This window comes from Truncatella angustata, assembly GCF_020726525.1.
Source record: "Truncatella angustata strain MPI-SDFR-AT-0073 chromosome Unknown BKA67scaffold_1, whole genome shotgun sequence".
In the NCBI taxonomy this organism is placed as follows: domain Eukaryota; kingdom Fungi; phylum Ascomycota; class Sordariomycetes; order Amphisphaeriales; family Sporocadaceae; genus Truncatella; species Truncatella angustata.
In genome coordinates this window covers 8250327-8265757 of record NW_025763381.1, presented here as the reverse complement: position 1 = coordinate 8265757, position 15431 = coordinate 8250327, and the positions used below count along the sequence as shown (strand labels likewise).

General features: G+C 49.5%; 7 protein-coding genes across 7 annotated transcripts; 2 read left to right on the top strand and 5 right to left on the bottom strand.

Annotated features, from left to right (window-relative positions):
• Positions 1-1284: 1284 nt before the first annotated feature.
• On the bottom strand, positions 1285-1710 carry BKA67DRAFT_531478 (uncharacterized protein; the record flags this gene model as incomplete). Its single annotated transcript, XM_046099388.1, has 1 exon — positions 1285-1710. The coding sequence occupies one exon, from the start codon at positions 1708-1710 to the stop codon at positions 1285-1287; it is 426 nt and encodes a 141-aa protein (XP_045965559.1).
• Positions 1711-2280: 570 nt separating this feature from the next.
• On the bottom strand, positions 2281-2651 carry BKA67DRAFT_551205 (uncharacterized protein). Its single transcript, XM_046101723.1, has one exon. It carries the CDS (start codon positions 2541-2543, stop codon positions 2352-2354), a length of 192 nt encoding a protein of 63 aa, XP_045965558.1. The 5' UTR covers positions 2544-2651; the 3' UTR covers positions 2281-2351.
• Positions 2652-3198: 547 nt separating this feature from the next.
• BKA67DRAFT_531476 (uncharacterized protein) lies at positions 3199-3801 on the bottom strand (the record flags this gene model as incomplete). The annotated part of the gene is made up of 1 exon (XM_046099387.1): positions 3199-3801. The coding sequence occupies one exon, from the start codon at positions 3799-3801 to the stop codon at positions 3199-3201; it is 603 nt and encodes a 200-aa protein (XP_045965557.1).
• A 153-nt stretch (positions 3802-3954) lies between these two features.
• BKA67DRAFT_510544 (uncharacterized protein) lies at positions 3955-4851 on the bottom strand (the record flags this gene model as incomplete). The annotated part of the gene is made up of 2 exons (XM_046097332.1): positions 3955-4474; positions 4496-4851. Coding segments are annotated over 2 exons (876 nt in total), but the record flags the coding sequence as incomplete, so codon positions are not given.
• A 2714-nt stretch (positions 4852-7565) lies between these two features.
• BKA67DRAFT_510437 (uncharacterized protein) lies at positions 7566-7730 on the top strand (the record flags this gene model as incomplete). Its single annotated transcript, XM_046097325.1, has 1 exon — positions 7566-7730. A coding segment is annotated over one exon (165 nt), but the record flags the coding sequence as incomplete, so codon positions are not given.
• An 805-nt stretch (positions 7731-8535) lies between these two features.
• Positions 8536-8969, top strand: BKA67DRAFT_493092 (uncharacterized protein; the record flags this gene model as incomplete). The annotated part of the gene is made up of 3 exons (XM_046097006.1): positions 8536-8571; positions 8627-8678; positions 8764-8969. Coding segments are annotated over 3 exons (294 nt in total), but the record flags the coding sequence as incomplete, so codon positions are not given.
• Positions 8970-9171: 202 nt separating this feature from the next.
• Positions 9172-15387, bottom strand: BKA67DRAFT_551178 (ABC transporter). The gene is made up of 17 exons (XM_046101722.1): positions 15008-15387; positions 14810-14943; positions 13890-14729; positions 13547-13829; positions 13232-13465; positions 12381-13177; positions 12158-12320; positions 11760-12077; positions 11528-11651; positions 11352-11423; positions 11243-11293; positions 11108-11172; positions 10907-11048; positions 10372-10854; positions 10225-10299; positions 9747-10154; positions 9172-9648 (listed from the first exon to the last, which is right to left on the bottom strand). Exons 1-17 carry the CDS (start codon positions 15093-15095, stop codon positions 9408-9410), a joined length of 4518 nt encoding a protein of 1505 aa, XP_045965553.1. The 5' UTR covers positions 15096-15387; the 3' UTR covers positions 9172-9407.
• Between the last annotated feature and the right edge of the window lie 44 nt (positions 15388-15431).

The window sequence follows — 15431 nt, the reverse complement described above, 5'->3', positions numbered from 1 at the left end:
ATGTATTACCCTTTTCCTTTTTTTTCTCATTTCTTCTTCTTTGTTCTTATCTATATTTCCTCTTTCTTTTATCTTCTTAAATAACTTCCCCTTTTTTTCCTTTCCTTACGCTAGCCCGCCTCGGCCTATCTTTACTCCTCTTGGTCCTCGTCTTTAACCTGTCTTTTTTATCAAGTACCGGGCCTCCGCCGGCTAGTAAGTACGGGTCGCTATGCTTCCTATACGGACCTTTATCGTCTCTCACTTCTTATCTCTAACTGTGTTCACCCTAACCGGAACCTTCTTCCCCTTCTATTCCTCAACATAGCATCGAGTAACCAGCTTGAACAAATATTTACATAAGTTGTTCGTTTCGTGTCCCGCCCAAATCACCCGCCGCCCCATCCATGCCAGCCACGGGTCCAAGTCATCTTCCGGTCGCACCACTTCGCCTACGCCGTCCCCATTCATCATCTCCTTTGCTATCGTCCATGCCATCTCCCCGTGTGTCTTGCTGATTTCTACCACGATCCGGATCGCCTCTCCTTCGAATTGGCAATGCCATTCTTGTCCCAATTTCTGGAACCTGCCCATATCGTCCCTCTTCGCTTCCCATGATTCGCACATCATCTATAGAATCCCACAATGGCTACAGCCCGAAAACTGTTGCAACATCTTATCTCCAAAAACTCCCTGTCCTATCATTCCTTTCATTTCATCTACTCCTTCCCACTGCCTCCCTCCTCGTAACGGGCAGTCTCCTTGTCTGTGTATCTAGCCCTCCTCACCCTCTAGATATACTATATAGATGAAGCAGTATTCTTGCCACTTGGGCAGCCAATCCCGGAAAAGCGCCCAGTCCCTCCCTTCCTTCTTTCTCTCCCCCTTGGCCCGTTGCCGCGCTAATTCGGCCATGATAAACTGCTCTTCCATGTTGTCTTATAGTAAATCGGTGCTCTCGTCGCCCTCTTCATCGGATAACATCGACCCCCTCTGTTCGCACAAGTCGCAAAAGTTCTCATCCCCTGCGCACCCCTCTCGCTCTATCCCATCCATCACCTTGTCTAGTATAACCCTCCGGCAATATACCGTTTCAAGAAATTCCGCTATATCATCCTTAATAAAATCTCCCGGGACTATCCCCGACCGCTGCTCCTGTTTCTCTCGCCTTCGCCTTTCTTATAGCTGGCGTCTAGACTCGACCCTTGGCGCTTAATAAATCATATTCTCCCGTATCGGTCCCGTACTCTGCCGGATAATAACCGACCTGCTTTCCTACTTGTTACGACCCGCGCGCCCACTCTCTTATGCAAAGTCACGGATTCTCCTTAGCGACGTTACATGAATCACCTCTCGGACGTCGGGCACGTCGAGTCCCACCCCAAGCGCGTTGGTGGCTACGATCGCCCTTCCATGCTCCATCCATTCCTCGAGTATCTCTCGCTTTTGTTTCGCATTTCCCGCTTGGTTGTAATATGCCGGACAATTCAGCCTTCGACTGATGGACTGGGCGCGCACAATGGTTCCATAATAAATAATAATCTTGCCGCTAGGAAATCTTTGCTCGCACAACCGGAGCTCTTCTTCCACCGCTTGTGCCAGACAGTCCTCTACGTCGTCCTCTTCGTCCATGTCCACCTCCTGGACTTGGTAGCGGATATTACCCCGTGTAATTCGACTTCGGAAAACCATCGAGCGGTCCCGTGGGATATGTGCGTGTTGGAAAAACATGGTCTCATCGCGTGGTGCCAGCGTCGCCGTCAAGAAAATCAGTTATACACCCGTGCCTTCGAGAAACTTCCCGATTTCTAAGAATGCTGGCCGAAACCGCGAGTTTTGGCTGGCACTGTCCAGAATCATATAACATTCATCTACCACCATCCGGTCGAGTCGCGAATTTGTCCGCAGTCCCGTCACATACGACGCGAACGCTTTAGTAGTGGCCGACTCTGGTGTCACAAAGATAATAGACGCGCTCCCGGCCACCGGGCTGCTTACACTCCAGACGTATGACTAAATGCGTGCTGCCTCATACCGTCGCACCATATCCTCCCGGAGCGCGACTAGCGGCACGATGACGATAGTCACACCGTCCCCTGCATAGTAAGCCGGCAGCATAAATGACAAGCTCTTTCCACCGCCCGTGCCCACGATTTGCAGTATGGGCGAATACCCACGATGGATCGCTTGAAGCACCCGCTCCTACCCCGGTCGGAATGCAGCCGACTCGTTATCCAACATTTGTCGGAGCCTCCCTCCTAAGTCCACTTCGGCCAGCCTTCTCTGTCTTTTCATCCGACCCTCTGCCGAATGCTCCTCGAACGGCTCGAGCCGCCTCTTTCCGATGAACATCCCCTCAGTATGGCCCAGTCCTAAGAAGCGGTGCCATGTTTTGCTAGCCGCCAAGAACTTGTCCCGCATGCTCGACGTACTAAAGATTTCTTGCAACCCACGCGCATAGATGGCCTCTCCGATATACGTCGTATGGCCGGCCTGAAGATCTTCGGGCCGGTCTTCTTCCGCCCCCTTCTCGTTATCGTCATCTTCATAGACAAACTGCCCATAGCAGTATTTTCGATTGATAGCGATGGCTAATTGCCGCCATAAGCTGATGTTGAACTCGGTACCTAGATAGCGGCCCGAGTGCTCTTTTAGAAGCCTCCTTATGCGATCTAATACCCAAGTCATATGCCCGTCCACACCGTAACGAAGACCGGTCTGCCCGTCTAAGTCCTCTACTCCTTGTTCCTCTACACCCTCCGGCGGCGGCGTATCCCAGAATGGATCATCTCCCCGTACTACCTCATCCCTCGTCTTCTTCGACATGGTACCATAGACAACGGCTTCGGCAAATATGAACGGGCTCTTATAGTCCGCCTTCCGCATAACGCCTTGCAATTGTTGCCAGAATGGTAATGCCAGCCATAAGTACTACACCACGAGCTCGCCGACCTCTCGTAATAGAAACCGGAAGATCATCTTTAGCTTATTCGACGCCTGGTACCATTTATGATACCCGACGACAAGACAAACCATCTTCTAATAGATAAAGATATTCCGGATGCCGCCCTGTCTTGTGTTAAACATGCGCGGACCAAGCATTTCTATGCTCCTCCCGGGCTAGCCGCTAACCATGTGACATAATACCAGCAACCTCCCCCGGATGTCATCAGCTAGTCTGCCGAATGCTTTGGCGGCTTTCTGGCGGATCGGCTGCCCTTATTCACCACGGAACCACCGGTGTTTTAGCTCTAGATGGCTGCTAATCCTTTCTGCCAGCCAACGCGTGCCCTCCACCGGCCATGGATTCCTATCGTCTTGTAAGAACGAGTACCCGATACGGCTGTCGCCATGGTCATCTTGTAGCAAGTCCCACGGGATTTCTGGAAATCCAACGGGCTCTTCCTGGTCCGGGCCCGACGCAAGCAGCAACGCATCGCCCAGCATCTTCCGTGTATCTCGCACCATCTGGTATACCATGGCCCTTAGCTCATTCATGGTAAACTGGATGCGGTGGAACGTAATACGGTCGCCATCCCATTGTATATGCCCTTCTGCTAGCGTAGTATATACAATCTTGAGACCATATGTCCTCGTCGTCAAGATCCAGTCCATTACCCCTGGCTGCGACTTAGCCGTGGCCCTGGTCATAAACCGATCCACCTTTCTGCGCACGTTGACGAACAAGCTCTCGGTAAACTCTCGGGCCTCGTCCACATCCTGCCCGCCCGTAACCCGCTTGGAAACTTCTTTTTCGAGACTCGCCATCGATTGGGCTACGACGGCGATACGCGCGATCTTGACCATGGCAGAATAACGCATCGTATAGTCCTAGGCTTCTTCCCAGCCATTATCACCTCGAATACCCATGACGGCGAGCGCACTAATCACTACACTCTCGTATGGCGATATATGATAATGATGGTCAAATAATGCAACAACCAGATCTCTATAATGCTTGTCCATCTGGTCGCGTTATACATCTGCATCGTCCGCATCGCCTACACTATCAATACTGGACCCAACGATAGCGGACAGTCGATCGAAGATGTTACCTTGTTGCCTTGTAAGCGTATATGCCGGCCTGTCCTCATCCCTCCATTCCTGTGTCCTGAAAATATACATGAGAATCTGGCCGACGAAGATGCAGTACCGGGACCACGAGTCCTTCTCCATAGTGGCTACGAACGGGGTTAATGGCTTAACTTCGGTTTCCCGATACATCTCAAATAACACCGTTGCACCGCTGTCCAAACCGCAAACCCGGTCTTGTGCATCGTGGATCATACGCATAAAGCTTTCCCATATTACCTGTAGCTTCGGCTCTTTTGTAGTAGGTATGCTGATAGACTCTCGCAGCCTCGTCATATGGTCGTCCGTGAGAAAGTCCTGCAAATGCCTCGCCCATCCTACACGGCGTACCCATGGATTGGGCTCCAACTTCTCCTCGGCTACGTTTATAACTTGAAGACTGGTCTTCTCGAAGATCATACGTCTTTCTGATAATTAAAGCAACCCCTTGCTGGCCGGCGATGCAGCGGGCGACCGAATGGCGAGCGATCTCGACGGCGTGGTAAGCACAGCGATTCTCCCCACCTCAAAGTACTGGCTAGCCTTCCTGTTAGGAAAAAAGCGCTGGCATCGGACATGTTCCCTCCACGGCACTGCTACGTAATGGTTGCCGTGTTTCTTCTGTCCACCTCTTTTACGATCGTTCGACCAGCCGTGTTCCTTGCGGTAGTGCTCTTGTATTCCTTTGATATTTCGCACTACGTATCGACATTCGTTACATCCGAGTCCATCTTCGAACGGCTCGCCTAATACGGGGATGGGGGCAGAATGTGGATCGGGGAGAGTAAAATGGTCGAGTTCTTATTACGTTCGAATGATACCGGGCAATTATCGGATCGTTTCGCCCGTCTGTTTTCGTGTGGGTCCAAGTATATGGTTGTGCACATCGCTAGAAAGATGCCTCTCGACTTTATCGCCAACACACGCATGTTGGCATTGACTACACACTATAACACGGTGGTTAGGCAAGTAAATAAATGGTCGGATATTGGCCATAATAGAAAAGTCGGATGCTAATTAGGTCATAAAGCTAATATTGAAACTAGATTAACTAACGTAACGCTTATACAAATGTTACTATAATCGTACACTAAATAAGTATAAGACTAAAATTGAAAGAATCCTACATTAAATTCTTCCATAGCGGGACTAGGAGCTAGCGGTCTACGCTGCAATATTGTGCCCCCGTTTACTCGGGCCATATTGACCTTACTACATCCGGTGTAGCTTTATGGCACTAGCGCCCCCATCGAAACGGACAGCACGAATTTCAGTTGAAAGAATTCTACGTAAAACATGGTCGTATAAGAAAAAGAAGATCGGTTCCTATATCGCAAAGGTTAGGGCGTCCAAATGTCAGTCTCGAAAAATGAATTATGGCAAGTTAGTTGAAAGAATCCTACCCCCCAGATTGAAAGAATCCTACCCCATGTAAATTTGTTAGTCCGTGCAATTAACCATACAAAATGAAAGAATTCTACGTAGGATTCCTTCAGACTACAGGTTAGGTACTGTCAAGTAGTATATAGAAGTCTAAGAGTATAAAAGAGAATATTGGTGTATAGAAAGTGGGCGTATACCCACTGGCCTAGTCACGTGATCACCACTTCCCAAGTTTGGTGATCCACGAGCTCGTCGCCTTAGTGTACGGAGTGCTCTCCGTATACTGCGGACATCTATAGCCATCTATATTGCCAAAATACTTCTTTAAATAATTATTCCTCGTCGTTTATAATATAAATCTTAACTTGAATAAATTATAAGTAATAATCATTTATAAAAAAGTTCGCTTAAATATAAAAAAGTTATATCGCGATATATAAAGTGTTAATATACCAAAGTTATAAGGAATAGGCTGGCGAAGTCGGATTCTAATGCCTCCTCGCGGCGCCAGCTGGGAACCTCTTCAATTTGATATTAAATCAAAGAAAGCTAAATTAGCCTTCTTGACTGGATCTCCGATTGAATATTAGGCTGTTTGCTTTTAGAATGGCTGCTATAGTGCTATAGTTGAGAAAGCCTTCGACTTAGCTCCTTATTTGTTCTCTATAGGTGGAAGGCGAAATGGGTGTCACAAGTGCGCTTAAAAGCCACTGGCGCAGAGTTCATATCAACGCCGTCTGTAACAGCACCAGAGCTATTCATAAGAAGCTGTGAGGACGAGAAACCGGCGCCATGTATTGCACTATCTCCGTCACAACTCAATGGGCAGGGCGATTTGCCGACATAGAAAGAGGTTGGGGTACGGGTGGTGTTTGGAGGGGATAGATTGAAAAATGTCCAGTTCTGTGCAAAGCATAATAGCCCAGCGCCTAGCCCCGCGGGTTCGTGTCTGAGCCATTCCTCACCTCCTCTATCTTCCGTCCTCTCGGCCGCAACCCAAACGAAGGAGATGGAGCTCACCCCATCTGGCGCAACATCCTCAGTTGTACTGAATGTTCTCGACGAAAAGTCCAGTGTACACAAGTTCTCCCTTGCAGTGGCTGTGTGGATGCTGGCAGGCAACACTTATGCAGGCGGAAGGCTTTTGACACTGAGAAGCTACACACAAATCGTTGGGCTAGTAGGGGTACCCCCATACAGAATTCTGCTTCATATGACGTCCAACACCGCTTCAGCATGATCCGCCCACGCGAACGCATGCAGCTTACCACAACGGATCTACAACTGCAATGACATGATCGTAATGAACAAGAGGGCGCACAGGAACAAAGGATATACCCCTACTTTTCTATAGAGCGAACAGGCCGACAACGAATGGGCATCGCGTTGCGCCTTTTTGGTGAAAAGCCAATGCCGGAAATAATACTTAGAAAGAAAATAATGCTCGTTGCCTAGCAGCATGGGGAGGTTTCAACTGGATTATGTGAGTAACTACTTACGACGCCACAGTATAGTGCTGATATTATAGGTTTGTTTATCTGTTTTATCGAAAACCGAGTTCGGAAACACCTATTTCCCCTCCTGCTCTGTCTATTCCCGAAAGAAAGTGGTTCGTGGTTCGACAATCAGGCGAAAATTCAGATCGAGATGTTGAAGTCATGACCAATATCTTCCAGGTGGTCTGCGAGTTCTGTGGATCATTCAACGAACATGCTGGATCAACTTACCATACTATGAGAGTCCTTCGACCAATCCAAGAGCGGAAGTGATAGAGTACCACTTTCATGAACTCATTGCTTGGGTAGAGACCTTATCCCCTTCCATGCTACGGCACCAGAACTGTTCCCATCATGTGACAGTGTTTCAGCATGTTATCGCTACCCCATACACTACATTTCCCTGGCTTTTGGATTCCCATATTGTACTATCAACTAATTAGGAGTAGCATATGGCTACATACAGCTATCATAGCTATGCTATGGCCGTATATCGGCCTGAACCCCAACCAAAAACGTCGAATGAGAACTTTTGCAGCGCCAGCAAGCTTTCCCGATAGATATTATGCTTCTTCAGTTAATCAACTTAAGTTTCTTGTTGTGTGTTATCGGACTAATCATGTAGCGGCTTTGTAATCCATCGTTTGGCACACTGGCCTTCTTCATCTCGCCAATGCTACCTTACATAGCACTAACGATCCGGAATGGTGTCTTTATTTTCTGCTTTGTATCCGCGGTTATGAAGGCTTGAAGGGCTTATTTCCGGTATCTGCAGTATCAACAAAGGTTTGCTATCAATGACAATACGTTATACCAAAACGCCAGGAAAGGAAGCCCGTCAGATACTAGATTAGTTGAATAGGAATGGTCTACATCTCGTCACAATTGAGTGTGAGAAAAAAATTAAGGCCACCTTCATGGTTGATTTCCACCTTGCCCCTGGAGAGGACGAACCGCAAATACCCAAAGAATCCTTCATGGTCGCGGTTGGCGTCCAGATTCTGACGCGAGTCACCGAGAGTCAACAGAGTCTCTACGTGCTGGCTTGCTCGACGATGAACAAGCCGCCAAGTTCTCAGCCGGATCTTATGTTAATAATCGCTACAGGGCATATCACGTGCGGCGTTGGCCATGGATCTTTTCTACCGGCGTGTTGGCCCTCACCGCTGCTGGACTGTTCATAGACTACTGGAGAACGAGGACAACGCTATCTCGCTATGCTGGAACATGCGCCTTCGACATCGGTGTGTAGGATCAGTGAGTCTGCCATTTCAAGTCGTCTGAACTACATTAGTAACTGCCACAGGTCCTGAATTTAGTGTCATCCAACTCGAACCCAAACTCTTCGACGGCGCTCTATCCTACAACTCGACAGGCGATCTGGCCCGAGAGCACGCGCCTTATGAGAGAATATGGGTCGGAGATCCAGGCCCGGAGATGGACCGTCTATGGGATCATGTTGAAGCTGGTACAGTCTTTTGGTGCTCTTGCTGGTTGCTTTGATACTGATGTTAGCCAGTTGCATATAGCATCGACAGTACTCTTCCAAGGCGCCGAGGCCGACCTTGTGCGGGATCGTACAACGCTTGGGAACGGTTACTAGGTAACAGGTCTCGATGTTTTCCACCAGGTCCATTGCATTGTATGCTCTGTCCATGAGATTGGGTCATCTGTTTACAGAGCTGACTTGTGTCTAGAATCAAGTACGAAAAGCCCTTTATCCGGAATACTATCCTCCCTCCCAGAGCAGTCGAGCACACAAGCTTCATTGGGGTAGGTCTCCTCTCCCATTGAACTACGCCTGTGACTCGTTGAACCCGTGGTCCAGGTTCAGGTATACCGTCTAAGACTGACACTAACAATGAAAATCTGGCAGAACACTGCCTCGACTACGTGCGACAGGCCGTCATGTGCAATGCCGACACCACCCTTGTGACTCATAAATGGTTCGAGTCGGCACAGACGTTTGGACCCAATTTCCGCACACAGCACACATGCAGAAACTTCGATGCACTGATGGATTGGTCACTGGCGAGGTCACCGAACGTGCGGGCACAGCAAGGTCCCGGCTCCGAGGCTGTCGAGGACGAGACAATGGTCATGTGGGGTGAGCGCCTAGAGAAAACAAAGGCCGCACTGGGCGTCAGTGGTCATGGACATCACAGCCCCTGAGAAAGTAGATCACGATGTGAACTAAGACCTTGCATTGGCCCTCCAAAGGGATAATACAGTGCCTCGTTGTGTTGGAAGTGCTCATGTACCTTCGTTTTTCCAGTAGAGAATTTACCTCAAGTTATCATAATTCTAGACTGTGTCTTCTGGTTTACAAATGGCACACTACAAAGCAGGATTGATTGTTGGCTATTATGTAGGGATAGTACCTTTGATAGGGTTATTCCACTGGAAAACTTATATCAAGTAAGTTTGGAACTAACAGTGAAACCTGGCCTGTGCTGTAGGTATTGTTATCACCCCTGCTTACGCAGAAGAAGTCTCGGGTCTTCCACGTTGCACAGCATAGAGCTTCGCGAATGCCCCATCAACCCTTGCCAATAGCTCCTCTGGCTCACCATACTCAAGTAACACGCCCCCATCTAGAACAACAACCTTATCAAATCTACGGACACCAGCGAGACTGTGCGTTGCCATGATGACAGTGCTAGTCGCAAACTCCGACTCGACGATGGCTTCTATGTAAGATTCGGTGCTGGCGTCAACACTGTGAATTATGAGTGATACTTAGTGTCAGCTTTCATACTGCATCATAGTATCTATTTTCAGATATGAACGCAAGGAGAGGGAGGGTCTGTTACTTACCCGCTGCTCGGCTCATCTAAAACCAGGACCGGGTTCTTGCGCAAAAGCGCACGGCCGAGACAGAAAAGCTTTCTTTGCCCTTGGGACAAGAAGTCCTCTTCCATCTTCATATCAAGTGTCGAGAATTCTAGAGGGTGAGAGGTCTCTGTGCTCTCCTTTGATCGGAAGACATCCCATAGCCCAACCTTCTGCAGGGCAGAGATGATATCAGTATCTGTAGCCTCGCCATACGGATCTGCATTCAGTCTGACACTCCCGCCAAACAAGAAAGGGTCTTGTGTGAGACATGTGAGCTTCTGGCGGGTGACATCTTTAGGTACTAATGCAAGATCGACATCGTCTAAGACAATCCTCCCGGTAGACTCCTCGACCATGCCGAGCAGAGATAAGAGAAGTGAGGTTTTGCCACTTGTGGCACTTTCGTTAGCAAGTTTCTCGTCATAAGACTTGTGGAATGATTTATGCTTGTGACTCTTACCTTCCTGTCCTGCCGCATATGGCAACTTTCTCCCCGGCCTGAATCGAAATATCGATGTTGCGAAGCACGGGGTGACTGTTGTATGATGTTAGCTACTGCTTAAGACTGGTACAAAACTCCAGAAAGTATAAAGTGAGATATAGATACCCATTATAGTGAGCCGACCAATTCTCAATCACCACCGATCCTTGAGACGGCCAGCCAGCGAGAATTCTTGTATCCATAATCTCGCGAGGTTTCTCGGTCGGGGTATCCTCGGAGAAAGTCTTCACGCGCGAAATGGCACCCAAGGACGTCTCAAGCAAAGTCCAAAAGGTGATAAGGGCAGCCAAGGATTGGCCAAGATTCATCATGCTGACAAGGGCAACGCCGAGGAAACCGGCGTCCAGTCTGCTGCGGAGCGTGAGGCCTAGGGTGGTGAGCAGTATCGCGAGCCCAGCGACCGTCAGTCCCAATACAAGAGTCAGCCATCGTTGAATGCAGAGGAGCAAGTAATAAGGCTTCTGGGCCCTGTCGAGGAGGGCGAGATTCTTGGCGACGTGGTTGCTCGTCCAGCAATATGCTCGGATAGTGGCGATGCCCTGGAGAGACTCCAGAACGTGAGAATAGAGAGGTGCTTTCGCTTCCAGGCTAAGCCAGCATTAGTACTTCATATCCTTTGCAAGGTAACAATAGGCATTACTCTAGTAGTCGAAGCTGCCGAGATGTTCTTAGATAAAAGCGCTGGAGGAAGAAGAGAGCGCAGGCGACGAAGGGCAGTACAGCTGCGAAGTAGGAAACAGCGACAATGGCCAACGCTGCAACTGCGAAACACGCCGCAAGCTCTATGATTCTCAAATTAGCGACCAGCTTCCTAGAGGATTGCGTTAAAGTTGCTACGGACGAAAGCTCGCATTCACGAGTGCCCCAGGTAGGGTCATGTCAACCAATTGCATGTCTTGACTGAATCTGTCATGGGAAAGAAATACTTATGGGTTAGTTCATACTCTTGTTGTCTTACGCGAAAGTCATGACATACCTGTTAACCAACACCCCATTGTCGGTCTTGGCGAGAAAAGACATCGGAGCTCTGTCGTTACCGTAAGAACATGAACAATCCACTGGCCACAAGAATTCGGCGATCTTACCGTATAACTGCCCGAAGCACAGTCAAGTGGAGAGCCTGTGCAGATTTGGGTACGATCACCACGTACATGTAGCTGGGTATAATCATTAGCATAAGTAGGAGCCTCAAGCATGATGCTCGGTGAGCCTCCAGGCTTTGATAAGTCAGGTTCGACACCGTAGGAGAAGAAGAACTCACTGGACCGCAGAAATAAGACCTGCCGCACTCAAAACACTAAAAAGTGCATATAACCCAAGCCAGTAGCCAAGACGTGATGGTTGCGAAGCGTCACTGCTTTGGGCGAACAGTGTGATCCATGCATCTGTACTCACCCACATCAGCTTCCGAGCCTGACTTACTGCGGCTGAGTGGCACTACAACAGTACTGATAAAAGGGGGGCAGATCTGATGGAAGAAGAAGCATGCTTACATTGCAAGGTGCTGAATGCCACGTATGAAGCTGCGAAGATACCGAACAAGGCGAAGCTGAGCCATCCCAAAGACGAGAAGTAGTATAGATAGATGGACAAGTCTCCCACCTGTCTCTCGTCATCTCGTTTCGTGCTTGAGCCCTGAGTTTCACCAGCTGAAACTTTGGGAGGTGGGCTATCTCCTGAGCTCGCCGAAGAGCCATCGTCTCCGGCTAGCTGTGGCGCAAGAGGCGCCATATTATCAGATGAGCCCTGCTGGATGATTTGTCCTTGGTCGTCAAGTATGATAGTTTGGTCTGCGATGGTGCATAGGCTCACTGTGTGTGGTCGTTAGTAGGTTCGACACGTTTTCCCAAACGCTCTATGAGCTGCTATTCAAAACTTCATTGTTACTCACCAGAATGCGTGGCCAAGATGGCTGTCATGCCCAGCTTCCGAATCAGTCCATCGGGTCCGAAGACACGCGTGGTGACGATGTCGTGGGTGGCGGCATCCAGGCCACTCAGTACATCATCCAGGACAGCGATAGGCTTGCGCGCATAAAGTGCCCGAGCTAACGTCTGTTTCATCTCAGTATCAGTATACAATACAATATAGTCAGGCGCCGAGGCAGCTCTTACCAGGCGTTGCTTCTGCCCACCGCTGAGCGAAACCCCTTTGCTCCCGACGTTCGTCGCATCGCCGTTGGACAGCTGCAGCAGATCCACTTGTAAAGCGCAAGCGTGGATGACAGTATTGTACCAGGCAGCGTCGAAGTCAGTTCCCGAGACAATGTTTTCTCGGACGGAGCCGTTCGAAACCCACGGGCTTTGATCGCAATAGGCTAGCTCCTTGCTACTGATCCAGACGGAGCCGCTGAATATGGTGGCTTCACCGAGAATGGCCTTTAGAATTGTAGACTTGCCGCAGCCGACTGGTCCCAAAATGACTGTGAGATGATGGTTTTGGCCAATGCGCAGTGATAGGTCTTTGATTACATGGCTGGAGCCTCCCCAGCCAATGGTAGCATTATGGATGATCACATGGTCGGAGATAAGGATGGTACGAGGAAGAGGCTCTTTTGGTGTTGATTGTGGACGTTGAATCATTTCCACATGGTTATAGCCCGAGGGCATCTGAATCGTGTCCGACCTATCGTGGCTCTCCAGATTCGTTGTTTCCAGCGGGCATTCAGGCAGTCGTTTGTCGTCCCAGGACTCGCTATCAAGAAAGTCCTGGATTCTCTGAAAGCAACCCAAGGCAGCATATGCCTGAGGAATCACCATCAACACCGTGCCTAGAGGCGCCATGAGGATGGAGAGAATGGACAGGGATGTGACTGCCTGCGACACCGTCACGAAGCCGTTACCCTGAACTCTGGCGGCGATTGCAAAGGTCGTAAATGTGAAGAACTGGGAGAACAGCGACGGTAGGTTTACTGCGGTTCATTAGTGCCCGCGCTGGATCAACTTGGAGGTGCGTTTCAGCTTACCAAGGCAGATATTGAAGCTGGACAAGCGCCTGAACCTCTTGGAGAGGTCCAGTTCAGTAACACGCATACCCTGTATGAGAGATTCAAATTTTCTGCTAAGGCCCAACATCTTGACACTTCTCATCGAGCCTAGGGCATGTGCGGTAAAGTTAATCCTCGCTTGAATTGCCTCGAGCCAGACCTTCTGGCGGGGATTCACAAACCCAGCCGCTTTGACTGACAGGGCGGTCGCCACTACCAAGTCGTGAAGTTAGCAACATAAACCAGTGAATAAAAGCCACTCTTAGCCCATTCGACATGAGTACATTGACCTACCCAAAGCAACAATGACTGGAGTGACACAAACGGGACCGATTTGCATCTGTAAGAGCCACACAGCAAAAGCAAGCTGGATGACACTCGCCCAGCTTTCGGCGACCACAAGATGCCACGTCTCGCAGATTCGTTCGACGTCTGTACCAATCAAGGTCATCGCAGCAGAGTCACCGACTTGCGTCGACGGCGATTGCACAATCTTCTCATAGATCAGGGAAATGAGGCCGCCCCTGACCATAGCCATGAGTCGAAAGGAAAGGTGCTGATAAAAGCCTGTCGCAATCTTGTGACACACATGACTGATCAGCAGTAACCCGGGCGGGAGGAAGGAAGTTGAGCTTACGGGTATCCCTGTATAGACTAAAGCCACAGCACCGATCAGGCCATATCCTTGGTTCCAAGTTTGCTGACTGACAGGAGCCGATATAGTCTCTACGATCTGGTGGATGAGGAAAGGCTGTGCAAGGCTAAGTGCAACCAGACAAAGACGAGGAAGCGCAATCTTGGCAAGTTCCAAACGCCAGGCCGAAAGCGTAGCCAGAGCTAAGGCGTGCTTGTGCCGATTGTGGTCTACTTTCTCTGACGCGTGAGGCAAGGTCAGAGTACTAGACGACAATTTCGGTGCAAGAGGGCTTAAATAGTTCTCACTTTTATTCATCCATCGAACCTGTAGCTCACTCGAAAGCTTGGAAGATCTAAGCTTTTCATTGATGGACTCGAGATCTTCAACGGCCAAGATGCGCCGGGATCCATCAGAAAGCAAGTGTCTCAACCACCAAAAAAGCCCACGACTGAGGAGGCCACTTGTTGCCTCGCGTGAGAGGCTACGATACGCACCAGCCAGGATTTTCCTTTTGTTCTTGGTCTCTAGGACGAGAATCAGAACCTGGACGGCTAGAGCAGCGGTGAGAATAGCTGGCATGAGATGTTTGTCCGATGCCATGAGCCAGGCGGTTCGGACACGCGCGCCGTTCAGGGGTAGTGAAATTATGAGATAACCAGTGATTATGAAAGATGGCCGTGGGCTTTTGCCATGTTGAACTTGGGACAGGACAGCGAGGGCGAGAGCGGCGCAGAGACTTAACACGGATGAGGCCAGGGTTGCGCGAGTGGTGAATCCATGTCCCGAAGCCCATAAGATCAGCAAGGCTAAATTAAGTCCGGCATAAACGAGAGTCGATACCTGCCAGCCTATGTTAATGACATGAACTTGCTGATAATTACAAAAAAGTGTAACAACAATGGTGACCGAGAAGTACGAACGAGTTTGAACATCGATAGAAGTAGTGATGGCCTCACAGCCGAAACGGCTTTGAAGATACGGGCCACCTGAATAGGGGTAATCAGGAGAAACCCAGCCGACAGCGGGATAGACAGGACGCTTTCTTCGAATAGCACTATGGAAAGATCATGTCAGTGACTAGCCACAAAGTATCGCATTATCATTCAAGGGCTGCGTACCTGTGAAGTCGAACCCGCCTCGACAAGACTCCGTGGCGACGGCTGGCCCGAAAAGCTCATCGTGGCAGACATTCGACACATTATTCATGCTGGGTCACAGAGTATTGGGTGAAGCCTGGTAAATTATTAAAGGTTTCGTTGGTAAAAGCGGGTGATCGTATGGCCAGGAAAGGATCTGGTCCTCACGGTACTAGTTCGGCTTTGAGCGAACACAAGGACACAAATGAAAGCGGAGCTTCCCGAATCTTGTAAGGTGAGGAATGAAGAGAGGCACCGTGCAATCCTTTTAACAAACGTGGGCACGTACATAAGCAATGATCGGCAACCAGAGCCCCTCACGGCTTCACTCTGATTGGTTTGAGTGGGTGGGTCCGGAACGGGTCCTAGGGGGGTATGGGAGTGATAATATATGTCACAAATACCA